The 22,755-nt window shown below is 45.9% G+C and overlaps 1 protein-coding gene across 2 annotated transcripts in view; it reads right to left on the reverse strand.

Annotated features, from left to right (window-relative positions):
* AHCYL1 (adenosylhomocysteinase like 1) overlaps window positions 1–22,755 on the reverse strand; it is a 96,669-nt gene that overhangs the window by 1,353 nt on the left and 72,561 nt on the right. For both annotated transcript variants that reach the window (XM_030221265.1, XM_030221264.1), the window contains exon 16: window positions 9,533–9,653. In XM_030221265.1, coding sequence (XP_030077125.1) covers window positions 9,533–9,653 — 121 coding nt within the window. The remainder of the gene's footprint in view (window positions 1–9,532; window positions 9,654–22,755) is intronic.

Below are 22,755 nucleotides of genomic sequence, written 5' to 3' on the forward strand. Positions count from 1 at the left end.
AATCCTTCGGCTGTAGCCCATTTCCTCTCCCTGTGTGTAGGACAAATGTGCCAATCTGAAGCTGTTCAGTCAGGATGGCTAGTCTAGCCAGGTCGACTATCACACATATTCAGAAGCAGCAATATAAACTTCAGATTGGAACTTTTTATCCGTTGCTGCTTCTGTGCTGGGTTAAAGAATGCAGTCAGTAGGCAGCAAGACTACAGCAGTAGGATGGAAGGAGGGAAAAGAAGCTGCCGATTCTCCTGCCTCCTCTCTTTTGGCTACTGCCAGTGGTTCCAGAACATTCAGTAGGGAAAGCCTCTCTGTTCCCTGCTCCAGTCCTTCCCGCAGCTGTTCCTGCTTGCTGCTGTTGAGGAGACAAGAAGAGGAAGGGGAAGGGACTATCCCTGTGCAGATACAGTGGAAGTTCTCTGCTATGGATTTCAGACTCCCCAAAGGAGCCATCAAGCAATCTATATGTGTTGTGGGAGGAGGGGGATTGCTGAGTTATGAGAATGTGGATGCTGGGAAGCAATGAATGCTAGGATGGGGATAATATTAGGAGGAAGTAAATAATAAGTGGTCAGGGGAAAAAAGGAATGAAAGGCTAGCAGGATATCTGGACTGAGGGTTATCTTCCATGCAGGGACCGCTCAAGGCCCTACCCACCCTCCCTCAGGTGTCCAATATCTCCCCTTTCCACCCCTCTCCCATATTCAGCATATCATCTATCCTTACTCCCTCCCCCCTTATTTGCAGCATATTGACTTCTCTCCCCCCACCCCCCTTCTCATCCCTAACTCCAGTGTTTCAGCTCAAAGGAGGAAACCACATACGTGTGTACTTGTAACCCCTCTGGTTCCTCTGTAAATAGTAGGTAAGAACATAATTTCTGGGCTGGGTCAGAACAAAGGTCTATCCAGCCCAGTATCCTGTTTCTAATCCAGGTCACAAGTTCCCAAAGACTAGCAAGATTCTGTGCTACTTTGCATGTAATTTTTGAAGTGATACAACAGAGGTAGTTTCTGTTTGAAAATTTGCTTATGGTAAGTGCATTTATGTTTCAATAATTTTTATTGACAGCGTATCAAGTACAATAACATCTCTTTGGAAGTTACATGGTAAGTCTGTGCTGTCTAACATTATATATCTATGAACTTCTCCCCTTTCCCCCCCTTCCCAACCCATCCTGCCCCCCTCCCATTCCCTTTTTATTAACTAATAATGTAACAATGACAACAGCAAGGAAGAGTATTTGGGTTTAGTTGGCAAGTAAATGTCTCTTTGCTGTCGGTTGCAGCGTATTCCAGAGTCTGCCCCAAGTCTGTCGCAACCGCCTTCTGTCTTCTAGATTTTGGTCTGAGACCGCGCATCGTTCCAGTTTGGATAGATCAATCATCAGTATTCTCCATTGGGTGATATTCGGTCCATTCCGGTCCATCCATCCATTTAGGATCACCTTCTTTCCAATCACTATCGCGCGTTGCAAAAATCCACGGTATCCCGGCAGCGCCGGCTTGGCATATTTGTATATTCCAAATAAGAGCAAAGGCTGTAGCACTGTCTTTCTGTGCCAACATGTCCATACTGCTTCAAGCACTTGTTTCCAGAAATGTTGCACTCTCCGACAGGCCCAAAACATATGTCCCAAAGTGGCCTCTGGTGCATTACACTTCGGGCAGTGTCCAGATGCCCCATATCCTGCTTTCTGGGCTCTGTATGGTGATATGTGTAAACGGAGTACAAATTTGTATTGTAATTCCCAGTATCGCGTGAATGGCGAGGTGTTTATAGAGATCAAATGATTTTGTATCGTACTCTCCGTCACCTCCGTTGCCAAGTCTGCAGACCAGTCCTGCGCTCTCTTCTTGTAGTCTATGTCCTCTGTGGTGTCTAACAGATATCTGTGGTGGTACCTTAACGGAACTTCATTTTGAGATCCCAGTGTTAAGGCTGTGCTCAATGTGTCCTGAACATCTTCACATAGATTAATCCAGCCTACTGATGTGGCATAGTGTTTCACTTGAAGGTAGGCAAACACGTCTGAAGCTGGCAAGATGTATTCTCTCTGCAAATCTGTAAAAGGACGCATTTGTCCTTCAACATTTATTATTTGGTATAGGAATTGAATACCTTTTTTCCGCCAACGAGCAAACACTCCGGAGGTTGTTCCCACCGGGAAGTCTGGATTATGATATATTGGCAGGAACGGTGTTGAACTCGCTAAAAATCCATGCCGTCTGCATAGCCATCTCCATGTTGCTCTGGTTGATGTCACAAACAAGTTCTTAGATATTTTGATGCCTGAGTTTTGTTTGCCTGTATGCAACAGCCAACCAGGATGCAGCGCTGGGAAGGCCGATGATTCTATGGGAGTTGCTGTGAATTCCTGGCCTCCCACCAGCCAATCTCTTATATGTCTCATGGAGCATGCTATCGTGAGGTACCTTATACTTAATAAACCCATTCCTCCATGCGTCCTAGGTTTGTGTAAGACACCTATTGGGAGCCTCGGTCTCTGGCCTCGCCACAAGAAAGCCTGGATTGCTCTAGACAGGACCCTCTCCTCCCTCTGTCTTAAGTATAACGGGAGCATTTGGAAGGTATATAACCAGCGAGGGGCCACCATCATATTGAACAGGGCAATTCTGGCTGTAAGGGAAAGCGGAGCCCTCCCCCATTTTTGAAGCGTACATCTGGTTTCAGTGAGCAGTGGCATTACGTTTTCATTGTAAAGCCGCAATGGGTCAGTGGGTATCACTACCCCCAGGTATTTCAACCGTTCATTTCCCCATTTCAGAGGAAACTGCCCCTGCCACTCTGTTTGAACCTCTTCCCTCGTCGGCATAAGTACATAAGTACATAAGTAGTGCCATACTGGGAAAGACCAAAGGTCCATCTAGCCCAGCATCCTGTCACCGACAGTGGCCAATCCAGGTCAAGGGCACCTGGCACGCTCCCCAAACGTAAAAACATTCCAGACAAGTTGTACCTAAAAATGAGGAATTTTTCCAGTCCATTTAATAGCGGTCTATGGACTTGTCCTTTAGGAATCTATCTAACCCCTTTTTAAACTCCGTCAAGCTAACCGCCCGTACCACGTTCTCCGGCAATGAATTCCAGAGTCTAATTACACGTTGGGTGAAGAAAAATTTTCTCCGATTCGTTTTAAATTTACCACACTGTAGCTTCAACTCATGCCCTCTAGTCCTAGTATTTTTGGATAGCGTGAACAGTCGCTTCACCTCCACCCGATCCATTCCACTCATTATTTTATACACTTCTATCATATCTCCCCTCAGCCGTCTCTTCTCCAAGCTGAAAAGCCCTAGCCTTCTCAGCCTCTCTTCATAGGAAAGTCGTCCCATCCCCACTATCATTTTCGTCGCCCTTCGCTGTACCTTTTCCAATTCTACTATATCTTTTTTGAGATACGGAGACCAGTACTGAACACAATACTCCAGGTGCGGTCGCACCATGGAGCGATACAACGGCATTATAACATCCGCACACCTGGACTCCATACCCTTCTTAATAACACCCAACATTCTATTCGCTTTCCTAGCCGCAGCAGCACACTGAGCAGAAGGTTTCAGCGTATCATCGACGACGACACCCAGATCCCTTTCTTGATCCGTAACTCCTAACGCGGAACCTTGCAAGACGTAGCTATAATTCGGGTTCCTCTTACCCACATGCATCACTTTGCACTTGTCAACATTGAACTTCATCTGCCACTTGCACGCCCATTCTCCCAGTCTCGCAAGGTCCTCCTGTAATCGTTCACATTCCTCCTGCGACTTGACGACCCTGAATAATTTTGTGTCATCGGCGAATTTAATTACCTCACTAGTTATTCCCATCTCTAGGTCATTTATAAATACATTAAAAAGCAACGGACCCAGCACAGACCCCTGCGGGACCCCACTAACTACCCTCCTCCACTGAGAATACTGGCCACGCAATCCTACTCTCTGCTTCCTATCTTTCAACCAGTTCTTAATCCATAATAATACCCTACCTCCGATTCCATGACTCTGCAATTTCTTCAGGAGTCTTTCGTGCGGCACTTTGTCAAACGCCTTCTGAAAATCCAGATATACAATATCAACCGGCTCCCCATTGTCCACATGTTTGCTTACCCCCTCAAAAAAATGCATTAGATTGGTGAGGCAAGACTTCCCTTCACTAAATCCGTGCTGACTTTGTCTCATCAGTCCATGTTTTTGTATATGCTCTGCAATTTTATTCTTAATAATAGCCTCCACCATCTTGCCCGGCACCGACGTCAGACTCACCGGTCTATAATTTCCCGGATCTCCTCTGGAACCCTTCTTAAAAATCGGAGTAACATTGGCTACCCTCCAGTCTTCCGGTATTACACTCGATTTTAGGGACAGATTGCATATTTCTAACAGTAGCTCCGCAAGTTCATTTTTTAGTTCTATTAATACTCTGGGATGAATACCATCAGGTCCCGGTGATTTACTACTCTTCAGCTTGCTGAACTGACCCATTACATCCTCCAAGGTTACAGAGAATTTGTTTAGTTTCTCCGATTCCCCCGCTTCAAATATTCTTTCCGGCACCGGTGTCCCCCCCAAATCCTCCTCGGTGAAGACCGAAGCAAAGAATTCGTTTAATTTCTCCGCTACGGCTTTGTCCTCCTTGATCGCCCCTTTAACACCATTTTCGTCCAGCGGCCCAACCGACTCTTTGGCCGGTTTCCTGCTTTTAATGTATCTAAAAAAGTTTTTACTATGTATTTTTGCTTCCAACGCTAATTTCTTCTCAAAGTCCTTTTTTGCCCTCCTTATCTCCGCTTTGCATTTGGCTTGGCATTCCTTATGATCTATCCTGTTACTTTCAGTTGGTTCTCTTCTCCACTTTCTGAAGGATTGTTTTTTGGCTCTAATGATTTCCTTTATCTTACTGTTTAGCCACGCCGGCTGACGTTTAGTCTTTTTTCCCTTTTTTCTAATACGTGGAATATATTTGTCCTGAACCTCCAGGATGGCGTTTTTAAACAGCATCCACGCCTGATGCAAGTTTTTTACTCTGCGAGCTGCTCCTTTCAGTCTTTTTTTCACCATTTTTCTCATTTTGTCGTAATCACCTTTTCTATAGTTAAACGCTAGCGTACTTGATTTCCTAGTTTCACTTCCTTCAATGCCAATATCAAAACCGATCATATTATGATCACTGTTATCAAGCGGCCCTCGTATCGTTACCCCCTGCACTAGATCATGAGCACCACTAAGGACTAAGTCTAGTATTTTTCCTTCTCTTGTCGGCTCCTGAACTAGCTGTTCCATGAAGCTGTCCTTGATTTCATCAAGAAATCTTATGTCCCTTGCGTGTACAGATGTTACATTACCCCAGTCTATATGCGGGCATGGCCAGAGACTTTGTGTGGTTGAGTCTAAAACCTGATATCTCTCCATAGTTCCCCACCACTTTGAGCAGGGCCTCTAGTGATGCCTGAGGATCATCTAAGAGAAGCATGAGATCATCTGCATATGCCAGTAATTTAATCATGTGTTCAGGTAGTTGTGCTCCTTTGATTTCTTTTGTGTTTCTTATTACACATAGAAGTGGTTCTAGTGTGAGCACAAAAAGTAAGGGGGAGAGCGGGCACCCCTGACGCGTCCCCCGCTCAATCCTAAACTCTTCTGTCCTAATGCCGTTGACCAGAATGGAAGCTGTTGGCGATGTATATAGAGCCTGAACTGCCTCAAGGAACCAACCCTGAACTCCCACCCAGCGTAATGTCTCAAACATGAACGGCCACCTGACTACATCAAATGCTCGTTCTGCATCTAGGCTAACCAATAGTCTGTTTGTATCTGTCTCTTTTGCATGCATCAGTGCCGCCAACAGCCTCCGCACATTAAGTACTGATTTTCTGCCTCTGACAAACCCCACTTGGTCTGTATGTACAACCTGGGGTAGGCTTAGGGCCAGCCTGTCCGCCAGAATTCGGGACAAGATTTTGATGTCTACATTGATTAGTGATATTGGCCTATATGAGCCGGGCTGCAAGAGGTCTCTCCCCGATTTAGGGATCAAGCTAATCAGAGCTGAATTTGCATACCGGGGAAAGGCACCCTGCTGGACCGCTTCACTGTATACATCTATCAACGGCCCAATCACCTGGCTTTGAAGCATCTTATAGAACTCGCTAGTATAGCCATCAGGCCCAGGTGCAGTATGAAGTCTAAGTGATTTGATACCTTGTATAATTTCTTTTGCAGTTATTGGGGCGTTTAAGGCCTCGATCTCCCTTGTTGAGAATTTAGCCATTCCCGATCTTTTTAGGTATTCTGCTGTTTTGTTCTCTAATGATTCTTTTTCCTCTGTTTTTTTGTAGAGTGATTCAAAGTGCTCTTTAAATAGTTTAGCTACCTCATCAATGTTAGTTGCAGCCCTACCTTCTGGTGTGCGCAAAGCTGTGATAAAGTGTTGTTTCCTAGTATTTTTAACTACTTTGGCCAGATAAGCACCGGCTTTGTCTCCAAATTTCTGGAGCCTAAATTTCCGATATACAAGGGAACGTGTCATTCTCTCATGTAAGAGGCTGTTAAGTGCTGTTCGAGCTACCATAAGGGCATCATAGCATGCTTGGGTAGGTGTTTTGGTGTACGCTCTCTTCATCTCCCTCAGCTTGCGTTCAAAGGCTATAACTTGTTGGTTAATTCTGCGGTTGCGCCTACACACATACGCTATTATATCTCCCCGTAATACTGCTTTTGCTGCTGACCAGAATAGGCCGGGGTCATCTAAATGACACTCGTTATTCTTCTGGTATTCCTCCCATCTCTCACATATGTATTTCTTAAAGTCTGGGGAGGAATAAAGATATGCGGGGAACCTCCATCCCGAGGGTTTCTGAAAGAATGCCTGTGCTTCCAAATCTGCCCATATCATTGCGTGATCGGAGATTTCCTCCGGGCCTATCTGGGCATTTAGCACCTGGGGGAATAGCGTTGGGGACAAAAGAATGTAGTCTAACCTGGATTGTGTTCGATGCACTCTGGATGTATGCGTATAGTCTCTTTCTTCCTGGTGCAGTAATCTCCAGGGGTCTATTATCCCTGCTAATGTACAGAAAGACTCTAATATGGTTTCTCCTGTTTTATCACCCTGTGGCATTCCCTTAGACCTGTCTATCTGAGCATCATATACCTGATTCATGTCTCCTGCTATTACCAAAGGCAGATGTGTGTATTGCTGACATCTATGTAGCAGCTGTGCAAAAAAACTTCTACTTTTAACCAAGGGCGCATAAACTGCTACCAGTAATATCTCCTTCCCTTGTACGTTTATTTGTACCCCTAGGTATTTCCCTTCTCCATCCTTGAACCTTAACTTGGCTGTGCATGCAAGAGATTTATGTATCAGTATTGCTACACCTCCTTTCCTTCCCATTGCTGGGGAACAGAACACCTCTCCCACCCAATGCCGTTTTAACTTGTCATGCTCTTCTCGAGACAACCTCGTTTCTTGCAGGCAGGCTATCTGAGCTCCATGATGCTTAAGGGCAGCTAGAATTTTTGTGCGTTTTACTGGGGATGTGATACCACACACGTTCCATGAAACCAGACGTGTCTTTTTGAGTCCTAATCTAGCCAGGGACTTCCCCATAGGTTACCTTCAGCTTGTTTAGTACATAACACCCCAGGGCGCCCAGCCTCACCCTTAGGGCCCTCTGTTCTGTGTTACTTCTTCCTTTGTTTTTTGCCTTACCCATGCTACACCCATGTTGTCTCTTCTTCCATGTTTCTTTTTTAGTTTCCTTCCTTGCTGTCTATTTCCATACCCTATTCTCCCTCCCTCCCTCCCAGAACTCTCCCCCCCTACCCATCCCCCCCTTGAATACTTCCCCAACTGTAACATTAGAGGACACTTCCTTGCTCGAGGGCCCAACAACTTGTATAGTACTAAATAATTCTTAATAACCCACAGCAATGTATTATCTGCTGCCTTACCCTACACATTCAGCCAGACAAACCTTGGTACAGCGGCTTCAGCTTTCTGATGCGTTATTTTTATTTTCATTTTGTTTCTTTTCAATGCTGCAGACAAATTCTTTTGCTTCATTCATGGATTCAAAACTTTTCCAAGTGTTATCTTGCTTGATCTTAAGTATAGCTGGGTATAGGAGCATAAATTTAATGTTTAGTGCAACCAGCTGCTTACATACTGGATTAAATTGCCTCCGTCTGTCCTGTAACTGGGCAGAATAGTCTTGGAATATACGTATCAAGTGTCCGTCAAACTTCACCTCGTCTCGCTTTAGCCGGTACCCCCGCAGGATCTCTGCTTTATGCAGGTAATTATGTACTTTTAAAATCACCACGCGAGGTAATTGTCTGCCATCTTTGATTCTTCCCACGCGGTGCGCGCGTTCCAGGCAGAGCGGCCCTGAGGAGTCCGACAAGGCAAACTCTGAAGCCAGCCAGCGTTCCAGCGTTGTTGTCAATACACGGTCCCCAATTGTCTCCGGCAGTCCCACGATCCGCAGGTTCGATCGCCGGGATCTATTTTCTAGGTCATCTAGTTTTGTGGTCAGAAATTCCACCGTACCAGTAAGTTTTTTAAGGGCTGCTTGCGTCGGGTTGTTGGCGTCTTCTAGCTCTGATACCCTTTTTTCCACTTCTCCAGTTCTCCTCATAGTTTCCGAGAGCCGTGTTTCAAAGGCTTCATATTGAGTTGCCAGCCTTTCAAATTTGGGCTCCAGTGCCGTTGTTATCACCTCTGTCATCTGCACCAGTTGCTCCGCCGAAAAAATCGGCCCAGCACAAGATGGCGACTTCTCTGTCCCAGCCTCAGATGCTCGCGGTTTCTCTTTGTCTTTTTTGGCTCCTCTATTCGCCATTCCTTTCGCTGGCGTTTCTAAATATTTGTCCATAAATGTTCGGCTGACCGCCGCTGACTTGCTGTGTTATAATTCCGGCGCTAACGGGTTATTTTAGGAGTTTAGAATGCTGGGGCCTCGGAGAGAGCAGAAAACACGTCTCACCCTCTCATCGCACCACGTGATCCCCCATGGTAAGTGCATTTAAAATGACCGTGTAACTTGCATGTCTCCTGGCTATTTAAAAACTGGCAAAAGAAGTGAACTGATCAAAATTCCGCGTTTATATGCTGGCTACCACCAGCTGAATTAGACATTCAATGCAGGTCCCTCTCTCCAGATACCAACACTGAATACGGGGTACTAGGTGACCGGCTGGGAGTTATGCAGGTATCACTTATATTTAGCGGCAATACTCAGATATTTAATTTAAACACTTTTTGCTGTCCTAAGTTAACTTGAGATCACCACCAAATGTTGCTGGTGTCCAGGTAACTTTTCTGCTGCTGGACCTCCCCTGCACCAAATGGAGATTTACAACATTATTTGGTTATGTACCACTGAATACCCTGTAAGGACCCAGTCAGAGCTTCTCCAACCCAATTAATTTGTACTGAACATTGACTACTAAGGCTCCATCTTGCACACTGTGCTGTGTTGCCAGGATATCCTCTCTATGTCCATGGGACCCACCTGTAATAATTGGGTTTGAAAGGACCATTTTTGTTGAGTCCCAGATATTTTGCTTGGTCGTCTGTTAACTCCGTCAAATGCGCATCAAAGGAAGGCAAATGCAGGCTGGCAACATATTCATCTGGCAAGGTAAAACAGGAAATGGTATTTAATCAAATAGACAATATTGCCGTTTCTGTATGAATTAAACCATAGCCTGCTCTTAGATTGATCATTAGTATTATGTGCTGGGAAAACCTAGAAACATAAAAAAATGATGGTAGATAAAGACCAAAAGGTCTATCCAGTCTGCTCACATGTCCTAGAAAAAGTAAAGACCTGCAGCACAATGTGCTAACCTTGCATTACCAAAAAATGTCTACTTTTTCTACAGGAAGAATTCTTCATGCTCATACTCTGTTATTTTGGTCATATTGAAGAATTCTTTAATTTTTATACTTTTACATTTTATTATCTGTTATATTTATTTTTCTCCTATTAGTTATGTATGCTTTTTCATTTTTTAATTTTATGTATATTTATTTGTAGACCCCTGTTGCAGGCAGTTTGTCGAAACTTGGCCGTCAAGTCCACTAAAAGCACTTTTGGACATCCGTGCGTGTTCCTTCTTCTTTAGAGCACCTTTGCTGCTTTTGGTTCCACCTTAAGATCACATACAATCACACCCAAGTCCCACTCCTCTTTAGTGCACAAAAGTACTTCAACCCCTAAACTGTACCTTTGGGTTTTTGCAGTCCAAATGCATGACCCTGCATTTTTTTTAGCATTCCTCAAGCTTCACTAGGTCCATTCCTCATGTTATCCATAACATCAGGGAGTGTCTACCCTATTGCAGAATTTGGTATCATCTGCATAGACGCAAATCTTAGCAGACACCCTTTGGCAATATCACTTACAAAAATGTTAAAAAGAACCAGCCCAAAAACTGAACCTCACAGCACACCACTAGTAACAAACTTTTCTTCAGAATGAGCTCCATTTACTACTACCCTCTGTTGCCTTCCACTTAACCAGTTCCTAACCCAGGCCCATACCAAGAGCTCTCAGTTTATTTATTAATCGTCTATGCAGAACCATGTCAAAGACTTTGCTAAAATCTAAATACGCTGCATCTAGCGCTCTCTCGATCCAACTCTCTGGTCACCCAATCAAAGAAATAAATCAGATTTGTCTGGCAAGACCTGCTTTTAGTGAAACCAAGCCACCTCAAGTACTCAAATCCACTGGATTCCAGAAAACTCACTATTCTCTGTTTTAGAAGTATTTCCATTAATTTATTTACCACAGAGGTCAGACTGACCAGATTGTAGTTCTCAACCTGCAACATCTTAAGAACGAAGAGTATGCCCTTCTCTATTTATTTATTTTACTTATGTAAACTTGATATACTGCCTTAAACTAACGAGTAGATATAAACAGTGTACAATAAAAACACAAAACTTGTGAATTCCCCACACATATCTAGCAATGTTAAGAATGCCTTATGTCATGTTACTATCTTGTTTTCCATTACCATGCTACCCAAGCTACTTCTGTAACACTAAATGTCAATTCTCCTCTCATTTCCACTATCCATGATTTATTGTAAGCCACATTGAGCCTGCAAAGAGGTGGGATAATGTGGGATACAAATGCAATAAATAAATAATAACAATTAGAAAATAAGAAAAGAACTACAATAATCCGATAGAAAAGTATCCACAATCATTTACAAAGTTAGAACATAACAATAGGAAGGTTTAAAGGAAGGGATGAGAGAAAGGTACAAGAACTTCATTATAGGGTACAGAGCGTAGCAAAGAAAAGGAAGGGAGAACTGACCCTATAGCTGGAAAATGCCCTATGTAGTATTACTGTAAAGGCCTGGTGAAATAGCCATGTTTTTATGGCTGGTTTAAATTTCTTAAATGAAAATTCAGCTCTAATTTCTCGAGGGAGAGAGTTCCAGTGAAATGGAGTGGCAAAGTAAAATGCACAATGCCTCTTGGATTCAAGATTGGCTTGCTTAGGGTTGGGAAGGACCAAGCAATAATCATTCAGAGATCAAAGCAAACGCATGGGTGAATAAGGAATAGTAAGATTATCCAAAAAGCTTTAAAGGTGAGAGTTAAAAGTTTATAAATAATTCTTTGGCCAATGGGAATAGGGGGGACACATGGTCAAATTTCTTAGCATGACAGACTAAACTCATAGCAGTGTTTTGTAACATCTGAAGTCGTTTGAGCACATAGGCGATTCTATATATGGCACCTAAAAAAAACTGGCGCTGAAATCAGCGGAAACTGAGCATATTCTATAATCGGTGCCTAGATATAGGTGCCAATTTATAGAATATGCTTAGCTTCTATTTCAGCGCCTAAATCTATGTGCATCCATTTACAATAATGAAAACCTGGTGTAAATCCGTGCGCGTAGATTTAGGCGCCTTAAGCCATATTCTATTACTAGGCGCGTACATTTTGGAACACCCACAAAATGCCTATTTCGCCGTCCATAACCACGTCCCTTTTGCCTGCGTGCGTTAAGAAGCTTGGCGCACTTCGTTACAGAATACACTTAGCGAGTTGTACACCTAAATTCTAATGGATGCCAATTCGTGCTCATTGTTGCTTGTTAAGTGCTGTTATCAATGCTCATTATCTTCTTAAGCTTGTTAAGTTACGCGCATTGTTATTGAATCTGCATCGATTTCAGCAATTATCTTTAGGCAAACTACATAGAATCCGGGGGATAGCGTGGAGAACCTAGATTAATAATATTGCAGTAACCCAATCTAGCAATTAATAATGACAAAATGAGTGAACGAAACGCATTATGATCAAAGTACCTTCCTAACTAAGCAAACTGCCTGAGTATATAGAAACCGGTTTTAGAGATATGTGGTAAAAATGACGAATGAGAATCTAAAACGACACCTAAATAGCGAAATGAAGGGACTGGAATGATAGAGGTCTCAAACAAATTTAGGGCTGTAGTTGGACTAGGGCTATCTCCGGTAAAGCAGCAGGCTACTGTTTTTTCTTTATTCCGAGCCATCCTGTGATCAAGAAGCCATTTCTGAATTGCAGAAAGGCAATCTTGCAAGGGTTGGATGGAGGGGGAATATGGATTAGTCAGAAAAAGCAACAAAATATCATCCACACAGAAGTGAGAAGAAATACTGTGTGATTGAATAAGAGCAGCAAGAGGGCTACGGAAGATATTAAAGAGAAGAGGTGAAAGAACAGAACCCCAGGGGACTCCACAAGTCAGGGGTCGGGGAGAGGCTCTAGAGGTAGGAGTGACCACCTGGTAGGTACGACCTGAGAGAAATGAAGTAAACAAAGAAATGACAGATCCCGATACCCCTAGTGTTGTAAGCTGTGAAAGTAAAAGTGAATGACTGACCAACTCGAAAGTGGAGGACAAGTCTAGACATACAGCCAGAACTATATTGTGTTTAATCAAGTGTGAGTGAATTTAACTCAAAAAGTGCCACATGAACAGTTTCAGTACTGGCATAAGGTGTAAAGCCAGATTATCTTGGATGTAGGACCAGGGTTTTATCAACGAACGCTAGAAGTTGAACATTGAGCACTTTTTCTAATACTTTAGAGATGAAATAAAGATTTGACACTGTGCGGTAGTGGGCTGGAATCTGAGGGTCAAGGGAGGGCTTTTTTAGAATGGGATGGACAATGGTAGATTTCCAGGAGTCCAGAACCTCACCAGATAGGAGACTGTGAGACTATTATGAAGTTCAATGTTGACAAGTGCAAAGTGATGCATGTGGGTAAGAGGAACCCGAATTATAGCTACGTCTTGCAAGGTTCCGCGTTAGGAGTTACGGATCAAGAAAGGGATCTGGGTGTCGTCGTCGATGATACGCTGAAACCTTCTGCTCAGTGTGCTGCTGCGGCTAGGAAAGCGAATAGAATGTTGGGTGTTATTAGGAAGGGTATGGAGTCCAGGTGTGCGGATGTTATAATGCCGTTGTATCGCTCCATGGTGCGACCGCACCTGGAGTATTGTGTTCAGTACTGGTCTCCGTATCTCAAAAAAGATATAGTAGAATTGGAAAAGGTACAGCGAAGGGCGACGAAAATGATAGTGGGGATGGGACGACTTTCCTATGAAGAGAGGCTGAGAAGGCTAGGGCTTTTCAGCTTGGAGAAGAGACGGCTGAGGGGAGATATGATAGAAGTGTATAAAATAATGAGTGGAATGGATCGGGTGGATGTGAAGCGACTGTTCACGCTATCCAAAAATACTAGGACTAGAGGGCATGAGTTGAAGCTACAGTGTGGTAAATTTAAAACGAATCGGAGAAAATTTTTCTTCACCCAACGTGTAATTAGACTCTGGAATTCATTGCCGGAGAACGTGGTACGGGCGGTTAGCTTGACGGAGTTTAAAAAGGGGTTAGATAGATTCCTAAAGGACAAGTCCATAGACCGCTATTAAATGGACTAGAAAAATTCCTCATTTTTAGGTATAACTTGTCTGGAATGTTTTTACGTTTGGGGAGCGTGCCAGGTGCCCTTGACCTGGATTGGCCACTGTCGGTGACAGGATGCTGGGCTAGATGGACCTTTGGTCTTTCCCAGTATGGCACTACTTATGTACTTATGTACTTATGTACTTATGACTAAGAATTTAGGAAGTTGCTGTAAATCACTAACCTTTAGCCACGATGATGGGAGAGGGTCAAGTAAAGACGTGGCAGTATACATGGAGGACAAAGGGACTGTAAGGTTTAGAGTTGAAAAGAAGTCCATGAGGATGTCCCTGAGGTCAAGAGAGTTGACAAAGTCAAAAGGGGATGTGTTGAAACAGATGTAGACGGGATTCATGTATCTGTACGATTAATAACAGAAGAGTCACAACCAGTGGGAAAAGAACTGATTAAGTCCTAGACTTTAGTAGAAAAGTATTGAGAAAAAAGCTCTGCTGATGGAGAAAGGTGTGGGCCAGTGGAAGAATTACTTGCAGTTGGAAGGGATGTCAAATTACAGAAGATGGAGAACAACTCCGTAGTTGGATTAGTAGCCTTCTTAATACGATCAATGTAAAATTGAAACTTAGCTGTTTTCAACAAATAATTATAGGAGTTAAGTTCAGCCCTAAAAAGCAATAGAAGGGAAGCAGATCTGATATTTTTCCATTTGTGTTCTGCCTGGCATAACCGACGTTTCTGTTGCCTCAATCCACATGATACCAAAGTTTCCTATTTTCAGGAATCTTCGATAGAGTAAGAGGTGCAATCTGATCAAGGGCTTTGGAAAGGCACCAGCCTGATTATCCAAATTTAGCAACTCAAAGTCAGATGGGAAAGGGAATATAGAAGGGGATAGTGTAGACGTTCCCGCCCGTAACCTCCGTTCACAGGATAAATCCCTCCTCTCAGTACCCTTCTCCACCACCGCCAACTCCAGGCTCCGCTCATTCTGCCTCGCCTCACCCTATGCTTGGAACAACCTTCCTGAACCCTTACGCCAAGCCCCCTCCCTGCCCGTCTTCAAGTCTTTGCTTAAAGCCCACCTCTTCAATGCTGCGTTCGGCACCTAACCCTTACCATTCAGTGAATCCAGACTGCCCCAATTTGACTGCCCCTATCGGACCGGCCGTTCACTTGTCTATTAGATTGTAAGCTCTTTGAGCAGGGACTGTCTCTCTTTGTTAAATTGTACAGCGCTGCGTAACCCTAGTAGCGCTCTAGAAATGTTAAGTAGTAGTAGTAGTAGTAGACAGATCAATCTGAGAGAGATGTCTAGATCACCTTTGACAGTCCAAGGACACAGGGGGAGGTAAGGATAGGGGAAATTAATTAAATTAGCTTGAGTGTTATTGTACAATTTTGCCTTGTAAACCATTCTGAGTTGCTATGCAGTAAGTGACGGTATAAGTAAATAAACGATATGGTCAGACCAAAGAACCACTGTTGGGAAAATAGAAAATGGTTTGATCATAAAATCTGAAGGAGGCAAAATTAGATCAAGTGTTTGACCACCTTGGTGGGTTGGAAAAGAGACCCACTAAGAGAGGTTCAAATCATAAAGAAGATTTAGGAAGTGTTGCGAATGAGGAAGTGACATTAAAATATCCTAGCATAAAAATATTAGTGTAGATAATCGTGGGATCAACAAAAACCCCACTGAGCCTGGGTCAAAGAAGCAGAAAAACAAGGGAAGATAGCACTGTCTTAGAAGTCCAAACAGCTAAAACCTCTGGGAATAAAGACTGACGAGTTATTTCAGTAAGCTCTAATTTATTAGAGGAAATGATTGCAAGACCACCACCACGCTTAGAAGATCTAAATACAGAAATAGCATTAAAGCCCTGGGGCAAACATTCTGCTTGAACATTTTCTTCCCCAGTTTTTAACCAAGTTTCAGTTAGAAAGAGGATTTCTAAATTAGACAGCAATATGAGGTCATGTATTAAGGATGCCTTAGATTAGAAAGACCTACAGTTTAAAAGATCAATATTAATATGTGCTTGGTGTTCAAGAGTAGAGTATTTAACCAAAGGTAAAGAAGAAAAATAATGTACCTGTGAAAATGGACATGATTTTGAAAAAAAGTCACTTTGGTTACTGAGTAACGCTGGAATAGGGAATTCCTGTAGTGCCAGTGAATGAGTAGAAACAGAGAAAGCAAAACAACCATTAGAAAAGGAATGGCAACAAAGCAAAATAAGACAAACAGAATGACCAAATCTCGCCCACGGCATACTGAAAAAATAAATATATGTGTGTGTGTACGTCTCCCCCGACAGGAGATACCACTAGGGCCAGAATAAATACAGGACAAAAACAAAACTTCCTGCGAGATGCGCTTAAGGCAGTGAAAATCACGTGACTTGGGTCTTCCGGAGCATAAAGCTCTCTATCGTGGGTTGTGGGTCTGACAGGTTGCTACAGGCACAGCTTCTTTGGCGAAGAATTCAAGAATATTTGAGCCAGGTGGCAGCTGTGAAAAATCTTGCATTTCTTCTTTCAAGTACAGCTGTAGAACCAGTGCAAGGTTCTCAAGGCCACTTCTCATTTCTTCACTTAGCTCTTTCATATTGGACTCCAGATCACAGAAAGAATAGAGTTTTTCTAATGGACAAGTTGATTGTTTAAAAACATCTTGCCGACAAGTTGGACTAAATCCGTGGGAACTCTTGGATGACTGCTCGTCTTAAGACATTTGCATTCACTCTTGTGATCCCCCCAAGCTTCTCTCTGGCAGCGTGCATCACAATATTTAGCAAACTTGCACTGGGAGCATCGAAGTAGGTGATCTTTCCTGTGGAGGCAGCTCTTGCACATAGCTCCCCAGCTCTTCTTAGATATGGTGTAGGCAAAAGGCTTGTGCACGATGTAAAGTAGCTCCCCTAGCAGCAACACAGGTGCGACACACAGTCCATTTCCCCTGTCCTTGCTTTGGAATTTCTCAAATCTGGACGGCATAGCCATACCTCAGCACGCTCTACCAACAGACACTGCCCAGATGCTTCTGAAGGAGGAAAATTGCGTAGATGGGTTTTCACAGGTCACGAGACCAAGAACGCAGAAGAAAATTTAAATGAGTCTGCAACGAGTGACACTATTACTCTGTCCTGAGGAGAAAGTTGAATACCAAAACAAACAAGTGAACTACAGAACTGGAAGCGCGTGTCTCGGACCTAGAGGATGTCATGCAGTGTCCTATTCTTAATCAAATCTCCTTGCACCGAATCTCCCCTTGCTTTCTTTCACTTTTTAATTAGTTTTCAATGGAATGAGCTTTTTCCAAATGAGGAGCAGTTCTAGAACCAGAAGGACATGATAGGAAGCTGCGGGGAGGTAAAGTCACAGGCTCATTTTGTCACAGATAGGGTTGATGGATGCCTGGAATGCCTTCCTGAAAGACATGGTAGAAGCAAAACAGTGCTGGAATTTAAAAAGAAGTAGGACAAGCAGAATTAAAGTTTACAAATACACAGTAAGTCTGTAACTGGTAGGAGAACGTAAACAAAGAACTGAGTAATTTAGCTAAATAATGACTTTTGCACTACTAACCAATCATGGGAAAGGAACCTGCACTGCACAATAGGCACGACCCCTAACAACACAAGTACAAGGAGAGTAACCTGAATTGCACGGTAGGAATGACCCCTACTAACACAAGTATGGGAAAAGTAACCTGCGTTGCATGGTAGGAATGACCCCTACTAACACAAGTATGGGAAAAGTAACCTGCGTTGCATGGTAGGTACGACCCCCAACACCACATGTACGGGGAGAGTAACCAATCATGGGAAAGTAACCTGCACTGCATGGTAGGCACTACCCCCAACACCACAAGTACAGAACAGAGTAACCTGCAGTGTACAGCAGATACCTTAACACCACAAGCATGGGCAATGTAACCTGGGCGGTACAAACCCAACAACCTTCCCAAGCAGACTCAATAGGCTATGCTGATCTTTCTCTGCCATCATTTATTATGTTACTATGTTTAAATACAGCTTTATATTATAAAGCGAATGCTACATACCTGTAGAAGGTATTCTCCGAGGACAGCAGGCTGATTGTTCTCACTGATGGGTGACGTCCACGGCAGCCCCTCCAATCGGAAACTTCACTAGCAAAGTCCTTTGCTAGCCCTCGCGCGCCCGCGCGCACCGCGCATGCGCGGCCGTCTTCCCGCCCGAAACCGGCTCGAGCCGGCCAGTCCAGTATGTAGCAAGACAATACACTTCAAGGGAAGACACAACTCCAAAGGGGAGGCGGGCGGGTTTGTGAGAACAATCAGCCTGCTGTCCTCGGAGAATACCTTCTACAGGTATGTAGCATTCGCTTTCTCCGAGGACAAGCAGGCTGCTTGTTCTCACTGATGGGGTATCCCTAGCCCCCAGGCTCACTCAAAACAACAACCATGGTCAATTGGGCCTCGCAACGGCGAGGACATAACTGAGATTGACCTAAAAAACTTACCAACTAACTGAGAGTGTAGCCTGGAACAGAACAAACAGGGCCCTCGGGGGGTGGAGTTGGATCCTAAAGCCCAAACAGGTTCTGAAGAACTGACTGCCCGAACCGACTGTCGCGTCGGGTATCCTGCTGCAGGCAGTAATGAGATGTGAATGTGTGGACAGATGACCACGTCGCAGCTTTGCAAATTTCCTCCATGGTGGCTGACTTCAAGTGGGCTACCGACGCTGCCATGGCTCTAACATTATGAGCCGTGACATGACCCTCAAGAGCCAGCCCAGCCTGGGCGTAAGTGAAGGAAATGCAATCTGCTAGCCAATTGGATATGGTGCGTTTCCCTACAGCCACTCCCCTCTTGTTGGGATCAAAAGAAACAAACAATTGGGCGGACTGTCTGTGGGGCTGTGTCCGCTCCAGATAGAAGGCCAATGCTCTCTTGCAGTCCAATGTGTGCAGCTGACGTTCAGCAGGGCAGGAATGAGGACGGGGAAAGAATGTTGGCAAGACAATTGACTGGTTCAGATGGAACTCCGACACAACCTTTGGCAGAAACTTAGGGTGAGTGCGGAGGACTACTCTGTTGTGATGAAATTTGGTGTAAGGGGCCTGGGCTACCAGGGCCTGAAGCTCACTGACTCTACGAGCCGAGGTAACTGCCACCAAGAAAATGACCTTCCAGGTCAAGTACTTCGGATGGCAGGAATTCAGTGGCTCGAAAGGAGGTTTCATCAGCTGGGTGAGAACGACATTGAGATCCCATGACACTGTAGGAGGCTTGACAGGGGGCTTTGACAAAAGCAAACCTCTCATGAAGCGAACAACTAAAGGCTGTCCTGAGATCGGCTTACCTTCCACTTGGTAATGGTATGCACTGATTGCACTAAGGTGAACCCTTACGGAGTTGGTCTTCAGACCAGACTCAGACAAGTGGAGAAGGTATTCAAGCAGGGTCTGTGTAGGACAAGAGCGAGGATCTAGGGCCTTGCTGTCACACCAGACGGCAAACCTCCTCCAATGAAAGAAGTAACTTCTCTTAGTGGAGTCTTTCCTGGAAGCAAGCAAGATGCGGGAGACACCCTCTGGCAGACCCAAAGAGGCAAAGTCTACGCCCTCAACATCCAGGCCGTGAGAGCCAGGGACTGGAGGTTGGGATGCAGCAGAGCCCCTTCGTCCTGCGTGATGAGGGTCGGAAAACACTCCAATCTCCACGGTTCTTCGGAGGATAACTCCAGAAGAAGAGGGAACCAGATCTGACGCGGCCAAAAGGGAGCAATCAGAATCATGGTGCCTCGGTCTTGCTTGAGTTTCAACAAAGTCTTCCCCACCAGAGGAATGGGAGGATAAGCATACAGCAGACCTTCCCCCCAATCCAGGAGGAAGGCATCCGACGCCAGTCTGCCGTGGGCCTGAAGCCTGGAACAGAACTGAGGGACCTTGTGGTTCACTTGAGATGCGAAGAGATCTACCAGGGGGGTGCCCCACGCCCGGAAGATCTGTCGCACCACACGGGAATTGAGCGACCACTCGTGAGGTTGCATAATCCTGCTCAACCTGTCGGCCAGACTGTTGTTTACGCCTGCCAGATATGTGGCTTGGAGCACCATGCCTTGACGGCGAGCCCAGAGCCACATGCTGACGGCTTCCTGACACAGGGGGCGAGATCCGGTGCCCCCCTGCTTGTTGACATAGTACATGGCAACCTGATTGTCTGTCTGAATTTGGATAATTTGGTGGGACAGCCGATCTCTGAAAGCCTTCAGAGCGTTCCAGATCGCTCGCAACTCCAGAAGATTGATCTGTAGATCGCTTTCTTGGAGGGACCACCTTCCTTGGGTGTGAAGCCCATCGACATGAGCTCCCCATCCCAGGAGAGACGCATCCGTGGTCAGCACTTTTTGAGGCTGAGGAATTTGGAAGGGACGTCCCAGAGTCAAATTGGAGCAAATCGTCCACCAATACAGGGATTCGAGAAAACTCGTGGACAGGTGGATCACGTCCTCTAGACCCCCGGCGGCCTGATACCACTGGGAGGCTAGGGTCCATTGAGCAGATCTCATGTGAAGGCGGGCCATGGGAGTCACATGAACTGTGGAAGCCATGTGGCCCAGCAATCTCAACATCTGCCGAGCTGTGATCTGCTGGGACGCTCGCACCCGCGAGACGAGGGACAACAAGTTGTTGGCCCTCGCCTCTGGGAGATAGGCGCGAGCCGTCCGAGAATCCAGCAGGGCTCCGATGAATTCGAGTTTCTGCACTGGGAGAAGATGGGACTTTGGGTAATTTATCACAAACCCCAGTAGCTCCAGGAGGCGAATAGTCATCTGCATGGACTGCAGGGCTCCTGCCTCGGATGTGTTCTTCACCAGCCAATCGTCGAGATATGGGAACACGTGCACCCCCAGCCTGCGAAGCGCCGCTGCTACCACAGCTAGGCACTTTGTGAACACCCTGGGCGCAGAGGCGAGCCCAAAGGGTAGCACACAGTACTGGAAGTGGCGTGCGCCCAGCTGAAATCGCAGATACTGTCTGTGAGCTGGCAGTATCGGGATGTGTGTGTAGGCATCCTTCAAGTCCAGAGAGCATAGCCAATCGTTTTGCTGAATCATGGGGAGAAGGGTGCCCAGGGAAAGCATCCTGAACTTTTCTTTTACGAGATATTTGTTCAGGGCCCTTAGGTCTAGGATGGGACGCATCCCCCCTGTTTTCTTTTCCACAAGGAAGTACCTGGAATAGAACCCCAGCCCTTCTTGCCCGGATGGCACGGGCTCGACCGCATTGGCGCTGAGAAGGGCGGAGAGTTCCTCTGCAAGTACCTGCTTGTGCTGGAAGCTGTAGGACTGAGCTCCCGGTGGACAATTTGGAGGTTGAGAGGCCAAATTGAGGGTGTATCCTTGCCGGACTATTTGGAGAACCCACTGATCGGAGGTTATAAGAGGCCACCTTTGGTGAAAAGCTTTCAACCTCCCTCCGACAGGCAGGTCGCCCGGCACTGACACTTGGATGTCGGCTATGCTCTGCTGGAGCCAGTCAAAAGCTCGCCCCTTGCTTTTGCTGGGGAGCCGCGGGGCCTTGCTGATTCGCACGCTGCTGACGAGAGCGAGCGCGCTGGGGCTTAGCCTGGGCCGCAGGCTGTCGGGAAGGAGGATTGTACCTACGCTTGCCAGAAGTATAGGGAACAGTCTTCCTTCCCCCGAAAAATCGTCTACCTGTAGAGGTAGAAGCTGAAGGCTGCCGGCGGGCGAACTTGTCGAATGCGGTGTCCCGCTGGTGGAGAGACTCTACCACCTGCTCGACTTTTTCGCCAAAAATGTTATCCGCACGGCAAGGCAAGTCCGTAATCCGCTGCTGGACTCTATTCTCCAGGTCGGCGGCACGCAGCCATGAGAGCCTGCGCATCACCACACCTTGAGCAGCGGCCCTGGACGCAACATCAAAAGTGTCATAAACTCCTCTGGCCAGGAATTTTCTGCACGCCTTCAGCTGCCTGACCACCTCCTGAAAAGGCTTGGCTTGCTCAGGGGGAAGAGCATCAACCAAGCCCGCCAACTGCCGCACATTATTCCGCATGTGTATGCTCGTGTAGAGCTGGTAAGACTGGATCTTGGACACGAGCATAGAGGAATGGTAGGCCTTCCTCCCAAAGGAGTCTAAGGTTCTAGCGTCCTTGCCCGGGGGCGCCGAAGCATGTTCCCTAGAACTCTTAGCCTTCTTTAGGGCCAAATCCACAACTCCAGAGTCATGAGGCAACTGAGTGCGCATCAGCTCTGGGTCCCCATGGATCCGGTACTGGGACTCGATCTTCTTGGGAATGTGGGGATTAGTTAATGGTTTGGTCCAGTTCGCAAGCAATGTCTTCTTCAGGACATGGTGCAAGGGAACAGTGGACGCTTCCTTAGGTGGAGAAGGATAGTCCAGGAGCTCAAACATTTCAGCCCTGGGCTCGTCCTCCACAACCACCGGGAAGGGGATGGCCGTAGACATCTCCCGGACAAAGGAGGCAAAAGACAGACTCTCGGGAGGAGAAAGCTGTCTCTCAGGAGAGGGAGTGGGATCAGACGGAAGACCCCCAGACTCCTCGTCAGAGAAATATCTGGGATCTTCCTCTTCCTCCCACGAGGCCTCACCCTCGGTGTCAGACACAAGTTCACGGACCTGTGTCTGCAACCTCGCCCTGCTCGACTCCGTGGAACCCTGTCCACGATGGGGGCGTCGAGAGGTAGACTCCCTCGCCCGCATCGGCGAAGCTCCCTCCGCCGACGTAGTCGGGGAGCCTTCCTGGGAG

This window comes from Microcaecilia unicolor, chromosome 12 (assembly GCF_901765095.1).
Source record: "Microcaecilia unicolor chromosome 12, aMicUni1.1, whole genome shotgun sequence".
In the NCBI taxonomy this organism is placed as follows: Eukaryota; Metazoa; Chordata; class Amphibia; order Gymnophiona; family Siphonopidae; genus Microcaecilia; species Microcaecilia unicolor.